At 47.1% G+C, this 18454-nt stretch overlaps 3 protein-coding genes across 3 annotated transcripts; 1 reads left to right on the forward strand and 2 right to left on the reverse strand.

Annotated features, from left to right (window-relative positions):
• The first annotated feature begins 67 nt into the window (after positions 1 to 67).
• Positions 68 to 1030, forward strand: LOC128786461 (taste receptor type 2 member 13-like). Its single transcript, XM_053939726.1, has one exon. The coding sequence runs from the start codon at positions 68 to 70 to the stop codon at positions 1028 to 1030; it is 963 nt and encodes a 320-aa protein (XP_053795701.1).
• A 1907-nt stretch (positions 1031 to 2937) lies between these two features.
• ANKRD66 (ankyrin repeat domain 66) lies at positions 2938 to 13192 on the reverse strand. The gene is made up of 5 exons (XM_053939725.1): positions 12844 to 13192; positions 11161 to 11645; positions 9611 to 9771; positions 8045 to 8273; positions 2938 to 3665 (listed from the first exon to the last, which is right to left on the reverse strand). The coding sequence occupies exons 2-5, from the start codon at positions 11574 to 11576 to the stop codon at positions 3485 to 3487; spliced, it is 987 nt and encodes a 328-aa protein (XP_053795700.1). The 5' UTR covers positions 11577 to 11645; positions 12844 to 13192; the 3' UTR covers positions 2938 to 3484.
• A 2897-nt stretch (positions 13193 to 16089) lies between these two features.
• Positions 16090 to 18450, reverse strand: IMP3 (IMP U3 small nucleolar ribonucleoprotein 3). Its single transcript, XM_053939727.1, has one exon. It carries the CDS (start codon positions 18372 to 18374, stop codon positions 17817 to 17819), a length of 558 nt encoding a protein of 185 aa, XP_053795702.1. The 5' UTR covers positions 18375 to 18450; the 3' UTR covers positions 16090 to 17816.
• Positions 18451 to 18454: the final 4 nt, after the last annotated feature.

Below are 18454 nucleotides of genomic sequence, written 5' to 3' on the forward strand. Positions count from 1 at the left end.
TGACCTGCCTCAGGCACTGCTGCCACAGCCCGCTTGGCCAGCACAGCTCTGCTCCCCAGCTCGCAGCATGGAAGCTTCTCCCTCTTCACAGCAATCCAATGTCACTTCATATGGGGCCACAACTGTGGCCATCATCACCCTGGAGGCGTTTCCTGGCATGTGGATAAATGCCTTCCTTGTTTGTGTGCTTTGCATTGCCTGGGTAAAAAAGAAAACCCTGAACTCTAATGAGAAGATCTTGCTGCTGCTGGGATGCTCCAGGTTTTGCTATTTGTGCATCGCATGGGTATATAAATTTCTTTCATTTATTTATCCCAATTACCTTTATGTTCCCACCATACTTCAACTAGCTGTATTTTCTCAAGCCTTTTTTAATCATTGTAACTTATGGTTTTCTGCCTGTCTTTGTGTTTTTTATTGTATAAAAATTGCCAATTTCAGGAACAGGCCCTTCATCTATCTGAAAGTAAAAATTGACAGGATGGTGCCCTTGCTCTTGTTGGGGTCAGGGACTTTAGCTTTGGCCGTCGGCATCATTGCCTATGACGTCGCTGATAAACCACACTGCAACAACAGCAGTTCCATTGGACAAGGAAATTTTGGGACAGCAACTATCAAAATGGATAAACGTTTTTTCCCTTCTTTTTTTCTTGCTGGCTTTGAATATGCTGCTTCATTCATGACAGTCATCTTTTCTGCTGTTTTCCTTCTCTTTTCTCTCTGGAGACACAAGCACAAGATGCAGACAAACTCCATGAAGGACCTCAGCATGGATGCCCACATTAGAGCCATGAAATCTATTCTCGCCTTCTTAGTGATGTACAGCATCAACTTTGTATGTTTGGTGTTAAGTATGGTTTATGCCACAAAGAAGGGAAATTTTATGACATTTCTCATTGTAGTATTTGAGTACACTTTTCCGGGTCTTCACTCCCTTATTCTGGTTTTTAGCAATCCCAAATTAGAAAAGACACTACTAAAGTTTCTTCCCTTAGAAAGAAGTGTAAAGTGCAACGTTTGCATGAGTTAGGAACTGTAATAAAATCTGGAGCCCATACAAAATGGTAATATTTCATTATAGAAAACAAGTAGTTTAATCTCTAATGCAACTCTCCAAGCATTGTAGATGATACAAATGTTCTCATCACTGATATTAAGAATATATCATTCATATACTACAAACTAAATTAATGTGATTTACATAATATATTTTCAATTATTTCAAGTAGGTCATTCTTTGAGTTTAATTATTGTCAGTAACAAACCTGGTACAGAAGCTGACTGTAAAAGGGCAATAATAATACTGCAAACTGGCCACCAAATGCTGTCATCTTCTCATAGAAACAACTGAAATTAACTGCAGGGTTTATCTCTCTTTTGGTTTAGCTTTCCTTCTGCTGTGGCCCTGTGCTGTGTGATGTATTATGGGCTGTATCACTGCCTGGCAGTGGCTGATAGCTCTGTGTGAACACACTGATCCCTGTCACTCACCAGGGGTGGTCACTGACCCACAAACAGCGAGGCAGGAACGGCCCTGGGGAGCTCAGGGGGTGCAGAGCCCCTTCCCACTCCAGCCCTGTGTGTCCTCTGTACCCACTGCCTGCAAGGACAGGATTGCCTGCTCTGTGTCACTGCTCTCCTGGCCTGACCTGGTGATGAGATTGGCTTTTCCCAGTGCACTCTGACTCAGTGAAACACCCAGGTTTTGTTCTGGATCAGGAACAGCATGAAAAGGGAGTGGAGGAGACAACTCACTATTAACTGACTGCACTTTCATTTTCCTACCCCTGTGCTGCTGTGGGGGAGGAGGTGGAGGAGCTAGGGATGAAGGAGTGAAGTTGAGCCTCGGATGAAAGGGTGGTGGAGGCAGCGGGCTCTAGTTTGTGTTTGTTTCTCATCATCCTACTGTACTTTCAGTAGGTAAATAAATTCATTTTCTGCACATCAAGTCTGTTTTGTCTGTGACAGTAACTGGCGAGTGATTTCACTGTCTTTATCTCGATACATCAGCTTTTCCATCCTATTTTCCACCCCGTTTATGGGTGACAGTGAAGGAGCAGCTGGGTGGACATCTGGCTGCTCCCTAAGGTCAACCCACCACAGCAGGTGAAACATGCACAACAGAGCAGTACCTGAACTGGTCACTTCTACAACCAGCTTAGGTCCAGAGGCACATCTTAAGCATCTCTTCCGGACACATCTCCCCTTTGAAAGACCTTGAAAGGACAGAAACAGCCACAGCTTCCTTCTTCCCCTGCTGTGGCTTATGAACTTCAACCTTTAACCTGACAGTCCCAACCACTTTCACAGGAAAGCCCTGGAAGATCCATCTTATTCCCTACATGCAGTGCAACATCCATCCCTCACAACCTCACATACCACAAGACTCAGCAGAAAAATCCAGCACCTTGCAGATGTTACCACACAAAATATCACAGCCCCAGCAAACCACACAGGGGTCCCTCCTCCCATCCCCTGAAACCCCTGAGAATGTGACACCAGCACAGAATCCCTGTCCTGTGCACCAGCCCCACTCAGCTGGCACTGGAGGGGACAGGGTGTCCATCAGCACAGCCACCCTGCACAGCCCATGGGGACAGATGCAGGATGTGCCCAGCCCAGGGAAGCTGACACACGAGAGATGTCAGAAGTCAATGAGAGTGGCTGTCCAGTGCTGGCATGGTATGGAAAACTGCTCTGGGTCATATTCCAAATTTTATGACTGAGAAGTGAGTGTTAAAAAGGCTTTTGCCATGGAAAGCGTTGATGAGCAGAAGCAGAGCTCAGGACCAGTTGCACACCATTCCTATTTGCAGAGACATAAAAATGGCTGGGGGCAATGCTCAAAAAAAGGCAGAGCTACAATACCCTTGGCAGTCACAGCTGTCTGAAAGCAGCAAGGAAGGATCACATTTTCCCTTTTGCTGGGCCAGGAATAGAAGATTCAGGCTGTTGGACCCATGTATCCAGTGAAAGCTCAACATTAATATCTCAGCTTCATCCAGAATAAGCAACTACATCCCACTTCCAAGAAAAGAGACAGGAATCACCAGAGGCTGCAAGTCCATCTGGAGTCTCCTGGTTGACTCAGTGACAGAAGCAAAGAAGCAAAGGCCACACAGACATCAGCCGAGCAAGCAGAACCACAGTCCAAAATGCTTTTGTGAATCAGGTAGCATGAGGACTAATTTTTCTCTAACAATATGGGTAACTGCTGCCATTGCAGTGATTTAGAGTATTAGTATACTTAAACTTATTCTTCAATTGTTTTTATTTTTGAGATCAGATACATAGAAACACACATAGGGGCGGAAGCACTTCTAGCTCTTAAGGAGATTGTTTACAATTTGTCTCTAAGGATGCACTCTTGTAGCCTTCAGCTTCTTCCATTCACCCAAATATCACATTGCAGATCCACCTGAGGTCTGCCAGTGCCTTTGCTCTGCATTACAAGCACTCAGAGGCACCAAACAGGCAGGGCACACTACTGCTTCCCCTTTTTTTTCACGTTTTTCTTTAGAATAGAGGCCGTACACTTCTCCCAAAAACATGGTGGATTTTTCTTAAGCTCTTCTTTCTTGAGTTCCCAGTCATCATCTCTCTGGTCTAAGGGGATTTTTCTCAGTGCAGCTTTCCTGCGGTAGTTCCTGCTCTCCATCTCTGCTCTGAGAGAGAAATGGAGAGTGAGCACATCACACACACATCTCTATTCACAGGGGCCCATCTACAGGGTCAGGGCTTGTGTCTTGGTCTGGTCAAAACCCCGATTCCACCAACACCTGAGAAAACACCACAGTGTGCCCAGCATGCCCAACCTCCCCTCCCAGGGAGCCCCCTGGGCCCCAGCAGGGGGCATTCCATGTGTAAATCTTGCCCAAGAGAAGACAAACCCTTTCCTCCTCCTGCAGGGCTCTGATTTTGTAGACACTCAGGATTCAGAAATCTGTCAGAAACACCATCCAATATCAGGAAAAATCCTTTTTTTCTGTAATAGAGCATTTCTGTCACATGAGTGCAATGCTGTTCTAACTGACAGCACAGAGCAAAGCCAGCAGCTCCATATTGATGGATCTCGTCACATGGGCTTTTTATGTCATAGAATCACAGAATGCTTTGGGTTGGAAGGGACCTTAGACATTATCTCATTCCATACCTTCTGCCATGGATGGGGACACCTTCCCCTAGACCTGGTTGCTCCAAGCCCTGTCCAGCTTGGTCTTGAACACTTGCAGGGATGGGGCAGCCACAGCTTCTCTGGGCAACCTGTGCCAGGGCCTCACCACCCTCACAGTCAAGAATTTATTCCTAATACACCTAATCCTTCCTACCCAGGCCATTCCCCCTTGTCCATGCCCTTGTCCAAAGTCCCTCTCCAGCTGTCTTGTAGGCTCTCTTCAGGTACTGAAAGGTGCTCTAAGGTCTCCACAAAGCCTGTGTTTGAGAGTGGTGGTTGATGATCCATGGCTGCTGGTGTTTAAGAGGCATTTGGAAAATGCCCTTCATAAGATGCTCTAAATTCTGGTCAGTCCTGAAGTGGTCAGGCCATAGGACTAGCAGTAGGTCCCTTCCAACTGAACTACCCTATTGTCTTCTATTAAGTGTCTGCTCCCAAGGGCAAGAAACCTTTTTCTATAAACTTTTAAATATAAACATTTATTTATTTATTTATTTGTTTGTTTGTTTATTTATACATGAGCATATATATGCCCTGGTCTTAGACAGCAGGACCCTTTGGTACAGTTTCCACAGCTGGCACTTTGCAGAGAGGTTGGCAGCAGACACAGCTGAGGGTTTCCGTGCCAGTCTTGGCAGGTCTCATAGCATCAAGAGTAAAGCCCTTCTCATGCAAGCTAAATCTAATGCAAAATATGCATTTGCTATTCAGAAGCAGCTGTTTTGAAAGCAGCTGTTTCCTAACTTTTGCATGTTCATGCAAACCTCAGTGAGTGGCACTGATACTCAGCAGTGGAATATTCCTAATATTTGCATGTTAATAATATTTCCATGTTGATACATGTAATATTTCCACGTGGATGCAGTCCTCAGCACAATTAAGTGGCCCAGCCCAGGCAAGCAGGATGTTCAGGCAGCTGGCAACACCTGGGGACCAACAAACAGCATGCAAAGGTCATGTGGTGGTAGAGGGGGCTGAATTTGGATTCAGGAGGGATTTGAATGCTCATAGGCCTGTATAGATATGCACATCAACCCTGAAGTTGGTGCAGATCCTCAGCTGGTTTTAAAAATTGCCTTTCCTCTCTTTTTGCATGACAGGCAAATATCCAAAACTGACAGGGATGGTGTGTAACAAAATGTTCCTCATATTTATATCCCACACACACCGCTGAGTGGAGGGCAGGGCTGCTCTGTGCTGAGCAGCATTTTGTGCAAGCACACTCTTAATTCCCTGTCTGCAGCACACACAGTACTGCCCTGTACCCTTTGGCACTGCCTGACCCTGGACATCACCTCTGGGACCTTCTGAACATCTAAAGGAGCAGACAGTAATCGAAATTACACTGCAAGCGACAACCATTCTTCCTAGTTTACTCCAAGTTTGCGGATGTGAGGCCAGTGTATGAGCGTGAAAGCATTCACTGTGGTCATAAATTAGAGTGGCTGGTTTTAAAAAGTATTCCTGAGCCTCAGTGATAAACTCTTGGCTGCCCACAGGCTGGGTTATGTCCATGAGGTGATTGTACAGGCTTTGTGCATATTATAAAATGTTCTAGACTGGACATTTGAAGCATCTTCCTAGTCATTAGATCTCCCAGCCATGCTGAGCCATGCAGCTGTGGGGTGAGTCAGGCCAGCATGTGGTTCTGAAAGACAAGTTTTCCACCTTAAATCAGTCATTCATCTCAGAAAGCCCTCCATCAGCTGACCTGAGTCACCACAGGCTGTTGCTAAGGTGTCTCAGACCAGGATGTCAATCATTCTGTCAACCAACCTGTCAATCATTCTCCCAGGCGCCTCTGCCTGCCACAAGCATTGCCCTTCGGCATCATCCAGGCAATTCTCCTACCCCTGCTGTCAGCTCACTCCCATGGCTCTGGAGCACATCCAGGGCACAGCAAATGCTACAGACTTGGCAGGAATTACTGGTGAGATTAGTGCAAAAAACCAGCATAGACTAGGCAAGTAATTACTACAAAATTATTCATCCAGGGGCAGAAGTCTGCAGACTTTCACCCTCTAGGTTAGGTAATATTTACCCGTTCTGATATAGAAACTAAATATGCCAAGAGCTGAGAAGAGTATAAAGAGAATCTCTACTGGAAGACAATGTCCCATTCTCAAAGGTCTGGCAGACCTGAGCTTTACTACCTAGACACTAGCTAGGTAGTAAAAAAATCTAATTTGCAAAGCTTCATTATCCGCTGCTGGTTGCCTAAATGCCTTTAAACTGAAGGTCTGAGAGTAAGAAGAGCTGATATACCTGTGTGGAAGAAAAGTGACAAATAGTGGGAGATTACAGCATGTCAGTTCCAAAACCAAAAAGACTTTAGCTCTAAAATGGTCTGGATGTCCCATTCTGGCAGTGTTCAGTTCCATCACATTGGAAAGGGCTTTGAGCAATCTGATCTAGTGGAAGGGGTCCCTGTCCATGGTAAGGGGTTGGAATGAGATGAGCTTAAGGTCCCTTCCAACCATTCTATGATTCTGTGTTGGGTGGGCAGGTAAAATGCAAAGCTATCAGCAGCTTCCAACAGCCAGAGCTTGGAAACCAGAGCTTGTGCCTCCCCTACAAAGTTTTCTGGGCTCTGTACAGGGGATTTTTGCACAGTTTGGTTGTCTTTTCCTATGGAAGGACTCAGATGTGTCAAGATAAAAGGTGGGCATGGGGCATTTCAGCAGGAACCAAGCTGAAGAAGTACAGCAGAAGGAGAGCAGTACTTATAGAAAAGTTTATATGGATTAATGAAAAGTGGCATTTGTAAGGCACTGGCCTCCTCAGATATTTGCCTGTCACTGTGCCTGATTTCAAACTTGGTAGCTCATGTGCTGCACCGGCAAACTGGAGACTTTGAGTTGGATAAATGCTTATTTAAAAAAAGATGGGATATACATGGTACCAAAGCAGTCTTGCGAATGTGGAAGTGGTAAAAGAGATGCCAGTGAAGAATGATGATGGGACTGTAAAGTCACAGAAAAACCCAGGGAGAAAACACTTTTGGGAGCTCTCAGCACTCCAGGGTCTGGCACATATATCTTTCACAGGCAGTGTCTTTAAGTAAAGCTGTGTTAGGACTGTGGCTTGCACTGAACAAACTTGCTGGCCTCTGGTGATCTGTCCCACTCATTTAGAGAGATGAAGGAAGGGACACAGCTCAAACCTCTGCAATAAAGCATCCTGATCCAGGGAAACACCATTGCAAGGATGAAAATACCCATGAGCTGAGTCAACAGCTGAAAAACAGGAATGGTAATTGGGAATCATTAAAAAGCATATTTCTTATGGCAGGTGCTGCCACAGTGCTAACTGTAAGCAATTAAGACAACACAGATTTTCCCAAAATTTGGAAGTACTATGTGACTATCCTATTAAGTGGTCTAATTTACAGTGATTATGTAAAAAATAGGGTGGTTATTTTTTTTACTATAAGAAAAGCCAAATGATATACATATAAATATATATACATACACAGACACACACAGCTGCTGAGGGCTGTTCCTAAACATCTCGACCCGTGTATTTGCTATTCACCACTGTAAGGGGTTAACACTTGTCAGTTGTTGCTTTCATTTCTGTTGCTTAATAACGGCTCTGCAACATCCTTACAAAAACAATGATGTCATGAAGTGGTAACGATTTTGAAAACATACCAAGGGAAACCGCAGGAGGCAGGGGAATAAAAGAATGTCTTCTCACAGCTTCCCCGTGACAGGCCCGTGTTTGCTCATCCACTACAGCTGGTGTGTCAGGGCTTTAGCAGGTTTTGGGTGGGAAGATAAGTAACACACTGTGTGTGTTCTGGTCCTCTGTGGAGCAGTGAGGTTAATTTTCACTGCAGCCGCAGCGGGACCTGCCACCACGACTCACTTTTCCAAGAATTTGGAGCACTCTCGGTGTCCGTAGATCTCCGCGAGCCTCCGCGGAGTGTCTCCGAAGAGGTCGGCGGCATCCATAGCAGCGTGCAGGGAGTGGAGGGCGCGGAGCACCCGCAGCTTCCCCGCCTCGGCAGCGAAGTGAGCCGCGGTCCAGCCCACATCGCTCCGCAGGCAGTGCCGGGCACCGTGATCCACCAGGAGCCTGACCAGGTCCGACCGCCCTGGCAACGCGCAGCAAAACCAGGAGAGAAGATGCTTTAGAATTTATATCTTCAGGATGCAGAAGGCAGTCACACACAGCTGATCATCATTCCCTCAGACGCAGATTTCACCCACGTGACTATTTGATCATATCAATGATACTGAATAGAAAATGCTGGTTATTTTCTCCCAAACTAGACTGTTTCCAGAAGAAATTTACAACAAAAACAACCAAATTAAAAAGCTTTCTAACTTCTGAACAGCACATCTCAATTAGTCATTGACCAATTGGCTATTGCATTGCTTCATTTTGGTTTTTAGTTCAATTGCAAAATAAAATTTAAACATTAAGAAAGGGAAAATCTGTGAACAGTTTTACTAAAACAAAGGGTTTTTGGATAGCAGGTAGAGAAACTACGGCTTTTTCATTCACCTTCACATTTTTCTAACCAGTGGAATTGCTTAAAGAAAGAAAAAAAAAGTTATTTCTACACCACTTCACACTGCCTTGACTGAGCTAGACTATTCCAAATCACATCTAGTATTCCAAATCACATCTAGGCTCTGTCAGCTTCTCACCATCATTTTTGTTAAGTAGCTCAGTCCCCTTTGCTGATGTTTAAATGCCTAATAATCCATTAAGACAAAAGGAAAACATGGTCTTAAATGTAAATCAGGAAATCACACACTTGATTTCTGAGCAAAGACAGATGTAATGACATGAGATCCCAATAAATACTGTAGCACAGAGAAGTAGAGGTCCAGTTTCCCATTTTACGCTATGTACAATTATACATTATTTATTGTTGCATCATCTCTTTTTTGGGCTGCAAAGGGATATTTGAGTTTACCAGACCCTTCTGAAGCTGAAGGACCAAATGGGAGTTGCAAACAGCTCTGGTCCTGCATTCTTCATTCAAGCAGGTGGGATATAAAAAGCAATGTAAAAACACAGTTATTATTTTGTTCTATTGAGTTTGATAAATACCTGGTGTAAATACAGTGGGTTTGATTTCCTGCTCTTTCCCACAGGTGTACATGAGAAATAAACTCATGGACTCATCTCTTAGAAAAGTAAGGGGGGAAAAGCAGCCATTCCCTATGTGCACATCATGTAAATTGCAAATTGTTGTGTGATGGAAAAAAAAAAGCTAAAAATCACTTCAACAGCAGTCCCATAAACTATTTCGTAGGCAAAGTTCCCATTGAAATGGATATTTAACCTTTTTTTGCTCATTAGGGACAAAATTACCAAATACAAGCTGAGATTTTGCCAGCCTAGATACAATCACAGGTGATCAGCATCACCTTTTATGATGTCCATTCACAGAGGTAGCAGAGCTGGGGCTGCCCTTACCTTTGGCAGCAGCCCAGTGCAGGGGGGTCCTGTCATGCCAGTCAACATCCTTCTGGTTTGGGTCGCAGCGCCCTGCCTTCAAAATCTTTTTCACCAGGTCATAGTCACCCACAGCCACGGCTTCGTGCAGCTCTGTCATGCTGCACTCTGCAGGAAGGCACCTGGTAACAGAGGGATGGTCATTCCGTGGGTGTTCACTGATGTATCGGCTCCTCTCAGCAGCTTTAACAGGTCAAGAAGCACCTGGATTAAAAATGAGACAGGCACCGTGAGAAACCAAGATTTTTCCAAAAATAAGGGAAAAGGAATTACAGGGAAAAAAAAATATCTTCAAACCAGTGATCACAAAGTGATGGTGACTTTTGGTCTGTAGACACAGAAATCTGCAGCAAAGTGCAGTCCTTTATATAAAGGACTTGTAGCTAAAGCCACATTGAACATTTGCCATGGGTTTGTTGTGCTCACTAACCATGGGAACTGGCTCCTCCCTTGCCAGTGCTGCAGGTCTCTTACTGGTAGCATTTTATTGCAGTGACTGAAACATCTATGCAAGCATCCTCTTATGTTCTTTGGTAAAAATTATAAAAAGGGATAATAATAATTAAGCTTATAAAAGCAGATGATAGGGCAAGGACAAATGGTCTTAAACTAAGAATCATAGCCTGTTTCACACCTGGGTGGGAGTGTGTAGATAAGATGCAAAAGAAAGACCCATATTTGTCTTCTACTGAGTTTGACTCCTGCACATCTGGGAAAATCTGAATATATTAAAAAGAAAATTAAATTTTGGAGCCCCTAATCAGCCAAAGAAGTATCATGAGATCTTTGTTACTCTAACCACCTGTGTACTGCTTCCTCCTCCTCATTGTCTCTCACTAACCTTAAAGAATCTGTTCCTTTAGATTAAAAAGAGATCTTCTGACTTGTTCTCCAACACATTTCAACAGCACCAAATCTATCCTGAAAATGCCAAACTTTAATGCATCCAGCCCATCACTGAAATGAGGGCTGGACAAAAGTATAGGAAAAAAAAAAAACTTGGACCTTTTCATACAAGTTTCTTATTCTTTTCCAGCTTCAGCTCATACCCACACCCAAAGGGAAGGGAAGCTGCTGATCCCAAGGCAGGAGCTCAGCAGCTCTCCAAGGGGACAGTCCAAGCAATTTAAACCAAGCCAAATTCTACCTCCCCTCCTCCCCTGCTGCCTCGAAACTCATAGGGGCATTTCACAGCTGTTGATCTCTCACAAAATTAATCTTTCATTACTGGTGCTAAATTAATCTTTTATTACTGTTTTTCAGGTGAATTCCCTGAATTCAGCGTTACTGAGGGGGCAAACGCCAGGACTATGCAAAGCGGAGTAAGCACAGATCTGCCCCACAAGTAGGGACTTGTGCTAAATCCCCCTTCAGCCACCCCAGATGTCGTACCCAAGAGGGGGATCTGCCTCCCTAGACTGTGGTTAACCCCCTTCTCATAAGAACAGAGGAAAAGATATGTATTTTTACAGCACAACCTTGAGCCAAAGCACCATCCCCCCGCTGCTCACCCGGCCACAGGCATTGCACCTCCTCCGCGGGGTGTTGCAATCATCCGGGGGAATTTCCTCGTGGGGCTCCTGCTGCTTGACCCAGCCCCAGCCGGGAGATCAGACCTGACAGACAAGGAGCCCACACACGACCCTGTCCCTGCCGTACCGCGGCACGGCCCAGCACCTCGGCGGCCGCGGGCTCCGCTGGGTGGCGCAGGCTGTGTCGGGCATGGCTCCATGCCAGAAACTTGTTTTCCAGGCCCAGGGAAGATTTCTCCCAGAAAGATTGTCTCAGCTGAAAACAAAGGCAAAGTTTGGTCCCTCCCCTTCGGGGAGAGCCCGGCAGTCGTTGTGCCTGCGGCAGAGGCGGCCTCCTGAGGGAGCCGCCGCTGCTCGCCCGGCTGTGGAGGGCCGTGGGTGGCCAGCGGGGGCATCCTGCTCCTCTGCACAGCGGGACGGGAGCAGGGGGCAGCCAGGACACCGCACGACAGGTACGTGAAGGCCTGCAAAGAGCAAAAAAAGGATCTGGGGGGAGCACGGGAGGAGCAATGGTGACGTGAGGGGAATTTTAAGTTGAGTAATTTCTGAGCAGCACTTCACGCAGCTTCACTGCTCCCACTCCCAGTCCCCAGCCCTCGAGGGATCGCGCTCCTCGGCTTCTTTCCTTCCTTCCTTCCTTCCTTCCTTCCTTCCTTCCTTCCTTCCTTCCTTCCTTCCTTCCTTCCTTCCTTCCTTCCTTCCTTCCTTCCTTCCTTCCTTCCTTCCTTCCTTCCTTCCTTCCTTCCTTCCTTCCTTCCTTCCTTCCTTCCTTCCTTCCTTCCTTCCTTCCTTCCTTCCTTCCTTCCTTCCTTCCTTCCTTCCTTCCTTCCTTCCTTCCTTCCTTCCTTCCTTCCTTCCTTCCTTCCTTCCTTCCTTCCTTCCTTCCTTCCTTCCTTCCTTCCTTCCTTCCTTCCTTCCTTCCTTCCTTCCTTCCTTCCTTCCTTCCTTCCTTCCTTCCTTCCTTCCTTCCTTCCTTCCTTCCTTCCTTCCTTCCTTCCTTCCTTCCTTCCTTCCTTCCTTCCTTCCTTCCTTCCTTCCTTCCTTCCTTCCTTCCTTCCTTCCTTCCTTCCTTCCTTCCTTCCTTCCTTCCTTCCTTCCTTCCTTCCTTCCTTCCTTCCTTCCTTCCTTCCTTCCTTCCTTCCTTCCTTCCTTCCTTCCTTCCTTCCTTCCTTCCTTCCTTCCTTCCTTCCTTCCTTCCTTCCTTCCTTCCTTCCTTCCTTCCTTCCTTCCTTCCTTCCTTCCTTCCTTCCTTCCTTCCTTCCTTCCTTCCTTCCTTCCTTCCTTCCTTCCTTCCTTCCTTCCTTCCTTCCTTCCTTCCTTCCTTCCTTCCTTCCTTCCTTCCTTCCTTCCTTCCTTCCTTCCTTCCTTCCTTCCTTCCTTCCTTCCTTCCTTCCTTCCTTCCTTCCTTCCTTCCTTCCTTCCTTCCTTCCTTCCTTCCTTCCTTCCTTCCTTCCTTCCTTCCTTCCTTCCTTCCTTCCTTCCTTCCTTCCTTCCTTCCTTCCTTCCTTCCTTCCTTCCTTCCTTCCTTCCTTCCTTCCAGCCCCTTATCCGACCCCAAATCCCTGTGCGTCCCTGCGGAAGGGTGGGATTCACTCTGGGTAACGGGGGACATGTCCCTTCGCCTGTCCGTGTGTGGACAGCATGCAGGGAAATGTAACCCACCTTCCGACACGGCTGTGTCCAGCGCGGGGATGGGACGCAGCAGTCCCAGGCTGCAGCCGGGAAAACTCCGACTAGACGGAAGAGGAAAATCTAATTCACAGCGAGGGCGAATAAACTGTGCTTCAGGTGTCCAGCACTGAGACATGCAGACCTGAGGCAGCCCCATGTGAGCCCTGCTTTGAGCAGGGGTTTGGATTGGGTGACTTCCAGCGTTCCTTTCCCACCTATAGTCTTCTCGGAAGCTGAGAGGGACAAGGTGTAGGAGGTTTGAGTGCTCTTCCAGCACGGCATTCACCTTCTCGAAACCCAGCATCCCCATATGTGCATGGGACCCTGCGCCCAGCTGCTCTTGGAGCTGGTGCGGAGAGAAGGTGGTGGCTCCCCTGGTGTGTTTCAAGCTCAGGTACAAGGGACAAGTCAAGGACTGCCATGTCAGCCACACGGACCCTCTGGGACAGCCCACTTGTACTTTACCCTGTGACACAGCCATCCCAGCTTCTCCAGGAGCTGCAGGTGGTGGCTCTTCTGGGTAGGGATCAGGGGTGGTGGTGCTGCCTGGGCTTGCACTCAGCAACCCCACTGACGTGTTCACAGCAGCCCAGAAACTGTGGTGATTTACTGCTGGGGACATGTGGGATCAAACTGTGGTGACACCCTACTGGGGACATATGGGATCCCCTAACAGCAGCTCCAGGAGGAATGGGACATGCTCAGATTTCCATCTCTCATTAATGGATGGCCTCCCCTTTCTCTGCCTGCTGGGAGTGAAATACTTTCTCTCTTCAAAATCAGCTGATACAAGGGAGGAAGAGACTGTTGTGCTTGCAGAGAAGTGAGAGGGGATGGTTTCCAGCAGGCAGATTTCCCACTACAAAGTTCTGCTGCAAGCCCAAACCAGCAAGCAGTGGGTCAGAAAAGATGCTTCCCTGCCTAAAATGGTGTATTTAAAAGCAGGGACAAAAGCTGGGGCTCTCACATAAATGTTGATATGACTCTTAAGATAGTAATCCCCCAGACCCAGTGAATATTGAAATGTTTTGGCTTCTGGGATAGGGACTAAGGTGATCCCATGCCCTGGTGATGAGAAATGGCTCTTTGGTTCAATCTCCAGGGTCAGATCTGTCAGGGGATGTATATAAAACATTATTCAGAGCTCAAAAAGGGGACAGTGACACTTCCATCTGCTATGAGGTTTCTTACTGGGGAGTGCTGCAGAGATGAGCATGGGGAAGTGCCCTTCAGCAAGGCTAGGAGGCCCTGGCCTAGCCTGGAATATAGGACCATCACCCAAAAATGTGGGAATTGCTCAATTCCACCTTTGTTTCTCTCAGTCTCCATTTCCCATCTTGAGAAGGGGATGTATCATCCTTCCTCAGCCCCAAGGCTCATGGTGATGTGATGTCAGTGATTGACTGAGGTCAGCACTAAGCCACAGCAAACTGTTGGATGGAAGCAGCCTTTAAAACTTGCAGCATGCTTGTTTACTGGGAAAAAAAATGGAGCTTAGATCAGTGAAAAGCCACACATTTGCATTTCAGTGATAGCCTTGGCCTTTTACACACTGCAGTACAAAAGGCGTCAGTGTGAAGAACTCCTTCCTTCAGCTCCCCCACATTCCTCAGCCTCAGCTTCTCTGCTTTGGCAGCCTTCAAATAAAGGAAAAGCCAAGGTCAGGAGAAAAAAAAAAAAAAAAAAAAGAGAAAAAATAAAAGGGAAAAAAAAAAAAACAGAGAAAAAAAATAACCCCCTCAAACCTAAAACCAAAGGCCCTGGTAAAACCTCCTTTCCTGCTGCCCACTATCCAAGTGAGAGCTCCTGCCTAGAAACAGCTCGCTGTTTGCCAATGGCTTTTGCAGCCCCGTTCTCCCCTTCTGGAGAAGCTGGTACCCCTGCACCTCCCAGCTCCTGGGACAGGCACATATGGAGGTGGCAGTGGCCAATTTTTGTGAGGCATGGTGTGAGTTTGCCCCATCACCAGCACCACCATCCTCTGTCCTGCAGCAGCAACTTCCCACAAGACACATGGAGATGTTGGGGCACCTGAGGAACATCAAGCCCACTTCAGAAGGTACAGGGAGGAAGCACAGTGACACCCAGGACCCCATCCTGTTACTCTCACATGCCTAAGTTCTCCTGCTGCAAATCCCCAGAGCACTGGAGGGAAGAGTTTGAAGGACCTGGCCCAAAAATGGGCAATGTTGGATCGTATCCTCGTGCCAGTTCACACAGGCCCACGGAAGCTGTGCCAATTTATACTGACATTGGATCAGCCTTGGAATTTAACAAAAGCCTCCATGTTTATCCAAGTGTTGGGAAAGGCTGTCGGAGCTACTTCCTGTGCCCTTTCAATCCCTGGCTCCAGAACTGCTGTGGGAAGCACCCAGCAGCAGCCACAGCATGTCAGCTCTGGAAAACAAACCCAAACCCGGGAACTAAAGGCAAAAGCCCTGTGGAACATGAGGAAGCAATCATTTCCCTGGTTGTAATCACCAGCAGGAATGTGGCTGTGCTGCTGGAACTTCCATTTTACCTGTTTACTGTACTTGAAACCAACCCAGCTCTGGTCAGGGATGTGCGAGTATGCCAGCTGCTAAAAATTGAGGAGCAGGACACTCATCTCAGGTCTCAGCTACTGTACAACCAGCACAGTAAAGAAGTTCCAGACTTAAAACACACAGACATATAAACACACAGCCTGATTCTTCAGAGAACATAAGAATTTGATTTCCAGTATCACAGGAGGAAAGCAGGGGTGATGGATGCTGTTATCCCACATATTTCTAGGGAAATGAATTTCCACTGCTTAACAGTCTACAGGGTTATTTTGCTTCTGCTACAGATGCTGAAGGTGCACAGATGAATGATAAAAAGTTGTTTCGTACAAAAGGAATGGGCTGATGATGTAAACTGCAGACGCTGACAGGCTGGATGTTTGATATTTCCTTTTCTGCACTTCCTCCAAGGGCTGGACACACTGGGCAGAGCAGGAGTTAGCATCTCAGTAGTAAAATGCCCTGCACAGTCACTGTGCTGTCAATTAAATTTCCCCAAAAGAGTAAAGCACAGCAGAAGCACTGTTTTAACCTGCACCTGAATAAAGCACCTTCTAAATTTCCCAAGAAGTAATGGCATTGTTCTAGAGGAAAGGGAAGCTGGGAAGGTATTTAAAAAGCTTTAGGTGTGAAACTTTTTTCCAATTTGCATTTCTTACCATAAGCAAGATGCACACTCTAAGAAAAAGGTTAATATGTTGTTGAGGTTATGATTACTGAAATAAATTCAAGTACAAACAGCAGTAGTAGGCAAACGGTTTATCCACCTGTTTAGTGTCCTTTTCTTAATATCTATTATTGCTTTAGTAATTCTTCTGCTTAATACAGCTGGCTTATGAGATTGGGAAGAAATGTAAACATTCTGTTTGCCTTATAAAAACATGACATAGTATTTGGTGACAGATTGTGGGCATGCAATACCTCCAAAACATACCTCACCGGAACACTTTTTCTGTTCAAAAAAGCCACACTAAGGCATCCACATCCAGAGCTTTGGACAGCTTTGCACTCCAGCTCTTTGGCTTTGGAATGGACAGTCACAGCTCTGCTCCTAAACCTACTGCCAAATCCTTTCATAGCCCTGGGTAAGGAAAAGAGAGCATTCCTAGGATAAACATGTTACAACTCAATAATAGCCTTCTAGCTAATAAAATAAAACCAGACTTACGTAAGTTACATAAAAACTTAAATTACAAAAAGTTCTGAAAGGTGGCAAACAGGGCTTAAAAATCAGAACAAACTCAGAGAAATTATATCATAAAGCAGTCCACACATTTCTTCATGAACTAAAAAAACCCAACAGTTTTATTTTTATCTTACTGCTTTTTTTATCAAAAGAGAACAAAGTTCCCAACGGCCCTTGGCTAATATGCTAAATGCAAAAGTTCTCCCAAATCTGCAGTTATGGTTAGATCAGCTTTTGCTCCAACACCTCCCCAGTTAGATCCTGGTCCGTATATGATGCCTAGTGGTCATCTGGAACCCCACACAAGAAAGACACAACTCAAAACATCAAACTTCCCTTTCTAACTTCACATGACAAAAAAGTTTTTTGTTTTTAATTCCGTTTTTGACTAAAACTTTTAACAGTTCCAGAAACACGGTATTTGGCCTTTCTTGTTTACTGCTGACCCTCAGAAATCCCCGCATTCCCTCCTTGTTCCTTGATATCAAGGGAAAACCCTTCCAGAAGTGACTCTGATTCATGTGCATTCAACAGCTGAAGGAGGAACCAGGACAACCTCTTGGAAAAAAAGCAGCGAAGCAGCTAAACTCAGTCTTAAAACAGCCACTTGGCTTGGCTTAAAACCCCTTCCAGCAGCTGCTATTAAGCTGCCAAGCACTCAAGTCTGACCTAAATCCTCTCCTGCGACTGTGCAGAAACTTTTCCAAGCACTTTTGCTTAATGGGATGTAAGGATGATGGAGATGCACTTTTAAGGATGAGGGAGCTGGGCATGCTGGGGATGATGATGGAGCTGAGCGTGTGTCCTGGGGTGACTTTATCATGCTGGTATCCCCATCTGTCTCTTTAGCCCAGAAATAAGTTCTGCATCTTTAAAACTAGATCTGAGAGCAAAGTCGGGGAGAAGGAAAATTTGCCCTAAACCAGGACAGCATGCCAGGAATGACGATGGAGGTGGGCATGTTGAGGATGGTGATGGAGCTGAGCTGCTGGGCTGACAGTGAAGCTGGGAATGCCAGGGATGATGATGGAGCTGGGCCACTGGATGTATTCTCAAAGCAGTGGATGTGTAAAGGTAGTTCCTCTGCATGGATGAATGGAACCATTAGCTGCAAAAGGGAGCCAGGAGCAGGTCAATACGACACTGGAAGCAGAGTTTCCTTCTGTGTGAATATCCCGTGGTGGCACCGCCGTGATCTTATCGGTGTGCGTGTCCTGTGAGGCAGGGCAGCAGCCCTAGGCAGCCAGGTCGAAGTCGTCGCGCTCCTGGTTGTAGTCGAGTACCTTCTGCCGCAGGCGTGACGCGTCCACCCAGGTGATGAAGTCCTCGACGGCGCGGGGCACGAGGAGCGCGGGGTCAGTCACCACCTCGGGTCCCACGCGGACGTGCCCCTGCTCCACGAAGGTGACGGCGTGGCGCAGGTTCTGCGCCATGCGCAGCTTCACCAGCAGGCAGGGCAGGCGCCGGCGGCAGAAGGCGGCGGCCGAGAGGCTCTCGCAGACGGCCAGCGACTGTCGGCTCTTCACCAGCCCCAGCCCGTGCAGCTTCTCCAGCAGCGCGGCGGCGCAGCGGGCGCGGAAGGCGGCGCTGGCCGGGCCCAGGTCACGGAGCTTCCGGGCCAGGTTGCGCACGGCCCGGGCCAGCGCCTTGTACTGCACGTAGTCCTCCCGCCGGCCCACTCGGTACCGCCGCAGCGCCCGCACCTCCGCCAAGTTCCCGCCCGACGCCTCCCAGTTCACCAGGTCCAGCTGCCGCAGCAGCTTCTGCTCGTGGTACTTCAGTTTCCGCACCATCTTCGCGGGACCGGGATGCGCCGCACCGCTGCCTCAGAGGGACCTTTCCGGGGCGGAGCGGCCGCCGGCCCCGCGGTTTT

Source organism: Vidua chalybeata, chromosome 3 (assembly GCF_026979565.1).
Source record: "Vidua chalybeata isolate OUT-0048 chromosome 3, bVidCha1 merged haplotype, whole genome shotgun sequence".
NCBI lineage: Eukaryota > Metazoa > Chordata > Aves > Passeriformes > Viduidae > Vidua > Vidua chalybeata.